Source organism: Eulemur rufifrons, chromosome 30 (assembly GCF_041146395.1).
Source record: "Eulemur rufifrons isolate Redbay chromosome 30, OSU_ERuf_1, whole genome shotgun sequence".
Lineage (NCBI taxonomy): Eukaryota > Metazoa > Chordata > Mammalia > Primates > Lemuridae > Eulemur > Eulemur rufifrons.
The window spans coordinates 97,085,844-97,095,566 of record NC_091012.1 but is presented as its reverse complement, the minus strand read 5'-3'; the positions used below and the strand labels follow the sequence as shown (position 1 = coordinate 97,095,566).

General features: G+C 42.6%; 1 protein-coding gene across 1 annotated transcript; it reads left to right on the top strand.

Moving 5' to 3' along the window:
• The first annotated feature begins 2,898 nt into the window (after nucleotides 1–2,898).
• Nucleotides 2,899–5,647, top strand: LOC138378148 (zinc finger X-linked protein ZXDB). The gene has a single exon (XM_069463456.1). The coding sequence runs from the start codon at nucleotides 2,935–2,937 to the stop codon at nucleotides 5,335–5,337; it is 2,403 nt and encodes an 800-aa protein (XP_069319557.1). The 5' UTR covers nucleotides 2,899–2,934; the 3' UTR covers nucleotides 5,338–5,647.
• The last annotated feature ends 4,076 nt before the right edge of the window (nucleotides 5,648–9,723 follow it).

The following is a 9,723-nucleotide window of genomic DNA, read 5'->3' as shown; positions in this document are numbered from 1 at the left end:
AATCTAAAATATCAACACGATGCTAATTAGAACCCAGACAAGCTGTTGGATGAACTTTTTATTCAGGATTGACTATGGATCAGTAGTAATTAAGACAGTGTGGTATTTCAAATAGACAGATAAATACGGCCATGACATTTAATAGAGAGTATAGAATCTAGCCCACACATGTGTTGATACTTGGTTTATGGCACTATAAATCAATTGGAAAAAGGAAGACTTTTCAATAAGCCATTCACTGAGAAAACTGGATATCCACACGAAAAATAAATAAATAAATAAATAAATGGGACCCTACTCAACACCATACACAAACAGCAATTGCAGGTGGATTAGGACCTGATTGTGAAAGGCAAAACCATACATATTTTAGAAGATGATACAGAGAATATTTTCATGGGCTAGGTTTTTTTTTTTTTTTCCTTAAAACAGAAAAGATTTCTTAAAACAGATTTCTTAAACCAGAAAAGCAGTAACCATAAGGAAATGAATGATAAATTTGACTATATTATAATTAAGATCTTCTGTTCACAAAACACAGCACAAAGCAAGTGAAAATACAAACAACAGAGCAAGGGAATATTTTGGCCACGTGTATGGGCTGGTATTTTAAATATATAACAGACTCATTAAATCAGTAAGTATAAGATGGAAAACAGAGTAGGAAAAAAAAATGGGTTAAAAGAGTTAAATTTGAACAGGCCTCCCAGAGAACAGAAAATCCAAAAGGCTCATAAACACGAAAATGTGCTAAAGCCCAATAATAATTTGAGTATTGCCCACCCATAGATTGGCAAAATTTAAATTCTGGCAATACTTGAAGATGTGGAGCAGCAGGAACTCTCTGTGCTGCTGGTAGGATTGACAACTGGCACAACCACTACAGGAAATAATTTGGCATCCATCTAGTAAAGCTGAAGATATCCATACCCTATTCCCCCGTGAGTCTATTCTTGGATGTATATGATAGAGAGATTTTACATGTGTGTCCCATGAGAAATGTACAAGAATGTTCATAATAGTAGTCAAAAACTAGAAACAACCCTAATGTCTATCCACTGTAGAATGGAATGGTATAATCATACCACAATCGCTTTGCTATAAGCATACACTGGAATGCTAGTCAACAATGGAGACAAAGGATTTGCCTATAGCTACTATGAACAACATGGGCGAGTTGCTCAAATATAATTCAGAGTGAAAGAAACAAACCATAAAAGGAAGCATGCAGTATGATTCCGTTTATATAACTTCGTATAAACTGTATTGTTTAGGGATGCGCACAAAAGTGGTCAGGCTGTAAAGAAACACACTGAAAGGATTATTATAAAGTCAGGGTAATGACTATATCCACATGGGAGGGTGTGGGTTGTGACTGGGAGGAGTGCAGTGGTTGTATTCTGGAAGGCTGGCAATGGTCTATTTCTTGACCTTGGTCCTGGTTACATGGGTGTTTGCTTGTATAAACTGTCTAAACTGGACAGATATGTTGTATGCACTCTTCTGTATCTCAGATTTGAACAATGTTTCCTCCAAAAATTGTATTAAAAAGAAAAGTATGTGGAGTAGAAATTTTGATGAGGTTTGGACAGTTACGGATGAAAAACTTGATCTTTCAGTCAAGAGACCAACAAGTGTCCACTATCATTAAAAGAGGGGGAAAGCCAGGGGCTTTTAAACGATAGGTACCCCATAATCTAGTCATCACCCTAAACCTTTCTCTTACCAGACATTGTACCCTATATTTGTGTCAATTCCCAACTCACTGTTGCCAGATAAATTGGAGGATTGTCATCATCATTGATAAGATCATTAGACATCACAGGCAGAGTGCCTTACAGTAAGACTGGGCAACCACACTTCAATGCAAGCAGGTACACCAGGGCTGTTGGATGAGGTCACCTGTGCATTTTACTCGGCAGAGTAAATTGCTGTGGCTTAGGGTTTAACCTTGCCACATTTAAATGGAACTCCTGCCCAGAGACCTCCATGTGCTGGTGAATCTAGAGTAAACTGAGGAGTGTCCTCACCGTGCTGTGAGATTGGACGTGCAATTTATCATGGCACAACCGAAGGTGGAAGGGCAAAGAGTTGGTTTAGGTTGTGCACTGTACAGAGAGAATCAAGGAGCCGGTTGGGTTTTCCAGATTTCAGTATAAATTGTTTCATCCTCCAGGCTTTGCATTTTTAGGCTGAACAGTGCTACTGTGTTTTGTCCCCATCTCTTATTCATTCTAATCTCTGCATCGGCAGGACAAAAATTTAACTATGTGACAAATTTTCCCGAGGACCTTGTTCAAGACAATTCTGAGTATGCAAGTTGTGCTGGGGCAGCGGTGTGTGGTGGGGGGAGGGAGGTGAGGTGGGGGGTAGTCTAGGACATTTCCAGCAGAAACGCTATCACTATGGTGGGTTAATGCTGACACATAGAAAGTTTATTCTCCCAGGAATTTTCTCTCATTCATCAATCCAGCCAGCCAGTAGACAATTTTTAACACACGAAAAATACTAAGCAACGTACTTAGCACTGGGAGGGGCTGGGGTGTGTTTATTTTGGTATATACAACGAGGTATGGATTTAAATTGCTTTTAGCAGATAGCTAGCTAGGTGTTCCAGCACCATTACTGAATGAGCTGTCATTTCACCATTACCTCCAAAGATGCCCTTAATTATAATACTAACTGTTATTAATTGTGGAACATATTTATGCATACCAGGCTCTGCCTCTGGGCTTTCTAGTCTGTTCCAGAGACCCAGTACCAGAATATTTAAATCACTGTGGCGTTAAATACGTTTTAATATCTGATAGGGCCAGTTTCTGCGCATTGCACATTTTTTTTTTTTCTTACAGGAACGTGTTCGGGCCCGCGGCAGGGGGCGGGGTCGCGCCTCCTCCGCGGCTCTGGTTCCAGCCGAGCCTCACGGACGCCGAGATGGAAATCCCGAGGCTGCTCCCGGCTCGCGGGACACGACAGGGCGGCTGTGGCGGTAGCCCCGCGGGCGGCGGCCGGGTCGACCGAGGCCCTGACCCGCCGGCTGGCCAGGCCCCCACGCGTCGTCTCCTGCTGCTCCGGGGCCCCCAAGATGGCGGGCCCGGGCGGCGGCGCGAGGAGGCCCGCACGGCCTCACGGGGCGCTGGCCCGAACCTGTTGGCGCTGAGGCCCGATCACGCTAGCGGCGGCGGCGACGACTTCTTCCTGGTACTGCTTGACCCGGTGGGTGGCGACGTGGAGACCGCAGGCGCCGGTCAGGCCGCAGGGCCCGAGTGGAGGGAGGAGGCCGAGGCGGGCCCGGGGCCCCAGGGGGGCGAAAGCGGCGCGAACCCCGCGGGCTGCCCGGTGCCAGGCCCCCGCTGCCTGTCCGCGGTTCCCACCCCGGCCCAGATCTCCGCCCCAGGCCCCGGCCCTGCCGCGGCCTTCGCGGGCACCGTCACTGTCCACAACCAGGACGTGCTGTTGCGCTTTGAGAACGGCGTCCTCACCCTGGCCACGCCCCCGCCACCCGCCTGGGAGCCGGGGGTCGGGCCTGCCCCGCAGCCCGCGGGGCTCATCGCCCCGCAGGCTGGGTTCCCGCACGCGGCGCAGCCGGGTGACTGTCCAGAGCTGCCGCCCGACCTCCTGCTGGCTGAGCCGGCCGAACCGGCGCCCGTCCCGGCGCCGGAGGAGGAGGCGGAGGGACCAGCCACTGCCCTGGGCCCCCGTGGGTCACTGGGCCCTGGCCCAGGTGTGGTGCTGTACCTGTGCCCCGAGGCGCAGTGCGGGCAAACCTTCGCCAAGAAACACCAGCTGAAGGTGCACCTGCTGACGCACAGCAGCAGCCAGGGCCAGAGGCCCTTCAAGTGCCCACTGGGTGGCTGCGGCTGGACCTTCACCACCTCTTACAAGCTCAAGAGGCACCTGCAGTCGCACGACAAACTGCGGCCTTTTGGCTGCCCCGCGGAGGGGTGCGGCAAGAGCTTCACCACCGTGTACAACCTCAAGGCACACATGAAGGGCCATGAGCAGGAGAACTCATTCAAATGCGAGGTGTGCGAGGAGAGCTTCCCCACACAGGCCAAACTCAGCGCCCACCAGCGCAGCCACTTTGAGCCCGAGAGGCCTTACCAGTGCGCGTTTTCTGGCTGCAAGAAGACATTTATCACGGTGAGTGCCCTGTTTTCCCATAACCGCGCCCATTTCAGGGAACAGGAACTCTTTTCCTGCTCTTTTCCTGGCTGCAGCAAACAGTATGACAAGGCTTGTAGGCTGAAAATTCACCTGCGGAGCCACACCGGCGAGAGACCTTTCCTTTGTGACTTTGATGGCTGTGGCTGGAACTTCACCAGCATGTCCAAACTCCTAAGGCACAAAAGGAAGCACGATGATGACCGGAGGTTCACGTGCCCTGTGGAAGGCTGTGGGAAATCTTTCACGAGGGCCGAGCATCTGAAAGGCCACAGCATAACCCACCTAGGCACAAAGCCTTTCGTGTGCCCTGTGGAAGGCTGCCGTGCCAGGTTCTCCGCTCGCAGTAGTCTCTACATTCACTCCAAGAAACACCTGCAGGATGTGGACACTTGGAAAAGCCGTTGCCCGGTCTCCACTTGTAATAAACTCTTCACATCCAAGCACAGCATGAAGACCCACATGGCCAAAAGGCACAACATCGGCCAGGATCTCTTAGCTCAGCTAGAAGCAGCAAATTCTCTTACGCCCAGCAGTGAACTTACCAGCCAGGGACAGAATGATCTCAGCGATGCAGAGATAGTGTCTCTCTTCTCTGATGTGCCTGACAGTAGTTCTGCTGCAGTGCTGGACGCAGCATTGGTGAACTCTGGAATCTTGACTATTGATGTGGCTTCCGTGAGCTCAACTCTGGCAGGGAACCTCCCTGCTAATAATAATAATTCCTTAGGGCAGGCAGTGGACCCTCGGGCCTTGATGGCCACCAGTGACCTTCCTCAAAGTCTGGATACCTCTCTCTTTTTTGGAACGGCAGCCGCTGGTTTTCAGCAGAGCCCCTTAGATTTGGATGATGTCTCCAGTGTAAGTGCCGGGCCATTGGGATCCCTGGGCTCTTTGGCTATGAAAAACTCCAGTCTCGAGCCCCAAGCTTTGACACCCAGCAATAAGCTAACAGTGGACACAGATGCTCTGACTCCTTCGAGCACCCTTTGTGAAAACAGTGTCTCAGAACTACTGACACCAGCCAAAGCAGAGTGGAACGTACCTCCTGACTCTGACTTCTTTGGACAGGAAGAGGAAACCCAGTTTGGATTCTCCAATCCCACAGGAAACCATGGTTCTCAGAAAGAAACAGATCTCATCACAGTGACTGGCAGCTCATTTTTGGTATGAACCAACTCTATTCATTCCTCACACCATGTGGCTTACTGTTATTACAGCCAATTTTGAGGATATTCTGGACTAAATGTTTAAATGCAATCATTTCTTGTTGGTTCGCAAAAGAACACAGCCCTGGACTACAAGTTTGAGTCTGGAACTGAGCAATTGTGTGACCCTCAGCAAGTCATTTAAGCTATCTGAGCCTTAATTTCCTTATTTATAAAAGGAGGTGGCTTGAATACATTGTTTTAAGGTCTTTTCAGCTTTGTGTTTTCATGGTTTTGTGCTCTTTCTTGAAAAATTTAGGGCATTTTACAATGATTAATTATTGCATGTGCTGTTGATGTAATGAGAAGGACCTTGAGTCCTTTGAGCATTAAATGATCAGAGATTGTGGAACTGGTGTTTTACATCAAAAACTTAATGTAGATTTTATATAGTGCCAAAATATTTTTACAATCTGGTGGTAGAGCTAAAAGAAAAAGATAAGAGTATGGGTTGGTTCTTCTTACCTGTTTATCATTCCAGCCTCCTTTTTTTAATATTGGAGGCTATGTTGTTTTTGTGGAAATTATCAGGGCTTTGATATGACACAGACCCGGAGTGAAATATTGGCTTTGAGGTGTTGAGTAAGTGGCCTTAAATAAGTTATTGAGTCTAACTAAGCCTCAGTTCCTAGCAATGAACACATATCTGGTATATTCTAGGCTTCTTTTTCTATTCTAGTAGTTGATATTGACGAGAAAATATTGCGTTTCAAGCATGTTTTTGTGAATCTTTACCTTTCCTGCCCCTTATCTTCCCTCCTCACGTGAGAGTATTTAGCATAATTTAATATGACACTTTTGCAGGCAATAAGCTTTTAAGAAGGTTAAAACATGTGGAAGGGAATTTATTTCTTCCAAATATTAGAAAAGATTTTTCTCCCCACAATTCTTGTGTGACATTGTGCACATGTCCATTAGACCAGTGTGCTAGAGTCTTTTTTCTGCATTCAAAGCCAGAGTCTACTCTTCCAAGAAAAATCTAAAAATGGACAAGAGTGAAATTTTTTCTCCCCTCTGTGCCCTGGAGAGCTCATTGCTGGCCCGCTCCCAGAGTTGAGAAGTTTTGTCTGCATTTTGAGTAGATACCGTCTATCTTACATAAGTGTTGCATTTTATAGTTTATGTAGCACTTTCACAACTATTATATTTGATCCTCACAATCCTGTGAGGTAGCTGTGACAAAGTCTAAACTACAATTCATATTAAAAGTTTACCTAATTCAAATTACAAATGGATTTTGCCTAGTAACTATTAATTATGTATGTATATATATTTCAAAAAGAGGAGGAAATGTTTCTACCTCTCTCCTTGTACTCTTCTGAGTCATGACAGTTGTGTTAACCATTTGCTCTGTTCCACCTTAATTGATGCCTGTTAACATTCTATCTGCCCTGCTCCCTCTCCACTCCATTTCCTTGCATGTACACACTAGTCCTTGCCTTGCATCTCCTTTGGTTTTTTAACTTTTTAATTAATCAAGTCTCTTTTGTAGTCACCATCTCTCAGCCATTCTTCTAATGACCTATTTTTCAGTCACTGTATTACTGCAAGTCTGTATGTGCACTGAGAAATTATTTTCTGGCTCAAATGACAATGTGTTTATATATGAATCAGATGATAATGGGGGTATTTTACATAAGGTGTTAGAAGTACTACTTTTCTAAGATTTTTCACCATGTAGTTCTGCTAGCAAACTCTATTAGTTGCTTTCAAATATTGTAACTCAGTACTGTTTACATGTGGCTACTTGGGGATAACAATTATTATGGAACTTTGGCAGTGCACTTTATAATTTGTCATTTTGAGATGTATCTGTACTGTCTTTATACTTTTAAATTGGTTGTACTTATTCAATTAAAAATCAAAAAATATACTAAATTTGTAATTCAAAGAAGTAGTCAGAATTTTATTATGTTTGCTCATTTAAGCGATGTCCTCAGCATTTCGGAAAGATTTTAAGCCCATTTCAGAAATGTGTTGTCATTAGTTAAGTCCTCTTAAAAAATTATTATTTTTTTCTATAGATAGGAATGCAGAAGCCTGAGGTGAACACATAGGTCATAGGCATCCGTTAAGATATATAACCATATAGATATTTTAAAACTGTCACTTTATTTCTTTAGTCCCTCAGACCTATTTCCTCCCATGAAAACTATCATAAACTATAATTTTGTTATAGGCCATGGACTTTATAGAGGACAAAGTTTTCTTTTCTTTTTCCTTTTTCTTTTCTTTCCTTCCTTCCTTCTTTCTTCCCTCTCCTCCCCTCTCCTCCCCTCCCCTCCTCTCCTCTCCTCTCCTTTTTTTTTAAGATAGGATCTTGCTTTGTTGCCTAGGCTAGAGTGTGGGGATGTCATCGCAGCTCTCTATAACCTCAAAATCTTGGGCTCAAGCGATCCTCCTGCCTTAGCCTCCCAAATTACTAAGTGTGAGCTAATGTGGCTGGCCTAAATTTTTTGGCCTAAATTTTTCTTTCCTTGAAGATACAAATCTTGTAATTGTGAGATCACATGGTTTCTTTCGCTTGATTTTTGCAAAAGATTTCTCTTTTAATACCATTTTTCCACCATGAGGGTGGAAATTGCATATAATTACATTTAGAAATGTGACTACAAACATAACGGTTACATTTCTATAGCTATTGGCATAAATTTGCCATTTTTTTAAACAATAGGACATGATTTAATTTTATCTCATTTGCCTTTTGTGCATCTTCAATCCTTGAATTATTAACATTTTTCCAATTGAAAACACAATAATGAAAATGCCTTTCAGGGAGATTTGATTCCAGGAAACCCTGTTGAGCATATTTATCATGAATTAAAATATGTTAATCTTGACATTTTTACCAGTTACCTCATTATATTGTTACATAATTGAAAGCCTTGAGTAGTAGAAGTGAGACTTAATAGAATATGAGGATCATCTTTCTCTAAGGATTAAATGCTTCATATTGCCATCCAGGAAAAGCAAGAGAAGGCTTTAGTATAACAGGATATTTATCACTATACTTTGATTCCAGAAAAAGCAATGATTAACTTTCTGCTTTTATAATCCCATAGTAATTATTGGTATCAAACAGATATACTTGATGATTTGATAATAAAACCTAAATTAAATACTCAATATGTGATAAAATATAAGTCTGAGCTGAAATTTATATATATATATATATATATATAAATTTTGAAAAATAGATTTGCTTAGCAATTTTTAAAAAGAAAATTGTGTGCTTGGGGTTTATAAAACAGATTGTCTAGGCACAAAACTACATATAAAAACAACGCTCATTAACACTAAATTTTATGTATTTGTTAAATTTAAATTGATGGGCTCTTGGGTAACAATTTTTAAACTATGGTCCCCATTGTATATTTCAAGTTAATTTACTGACTACTTGCAGAGATATAGATAAGAAGAGTAAAATATGAGACTTAATTTTGGAAAGGACATAGAAATTCACATATTAAACATTTCACAACTAAACAACATCAGCAAACATATTTTTGGACACCAAATGAATGACTTTGAGGAAGAAGAGGGCAGGAGTTGGGGTTTAAGGGATGATTAGATTTAGTTATGTACAGAAGAGGGTTGGTGAGTTCCAGCCAGGGAGGAAAGCACAAGGGAAGAATCCAAAATGGAACTGGCCACACAACACTGGGAAAGACACTCTAACTCAAATGCAGGGCTCATGTTTGGTAAGTGCTGGGTGTTTGGGATTAGACTGCCATTATGGAATCAAATTCTGGAAGGGTGTGTAAACCAGTCGGAATAGATACGACTTTTTTCTGAATATGATTAAAAGTCTGAAGATACTTGAGAAGGGAATTTAAAATATGAATATATAGAAATATTAATATAGTGGATGCATACAATGTGGATTTGATAGGGGAGATAGGAAAATTATTTAGGAATCTTGTATTAATTCTGGGGTGCTGTAATGGAGGCTTGGGCCAGAGTGGTGGCACGAAGAGACAGATATTAGAGATGTTTCCAAAATGAGGAGGTGAATATAACTTCATGACTTATTGAATATATAGGACATCCATCAGAAAGAGAAAGGAAGTTAAAAAATGACTAAGGAGTTTTTGAGACTAAAAATTACATTTCACTAATATGATCAAGAAGGTTGTATAATGAAATCTTTTCAGGAATATTTATGGTAAAATGATTAGGGTATATTTAATTGAGAAGTGATAAATCATAGTTATTCTGGAATAAACCATGCATATTGTGGATTACCCACACCATTAGACAGTGGGGCCACTTTTTCATGTTTGGCTCCCTGATAGGTTCTCAGATTCATATTAATGTTTGCACTCTTACTTCACTTTGGGTATTTGCAGGC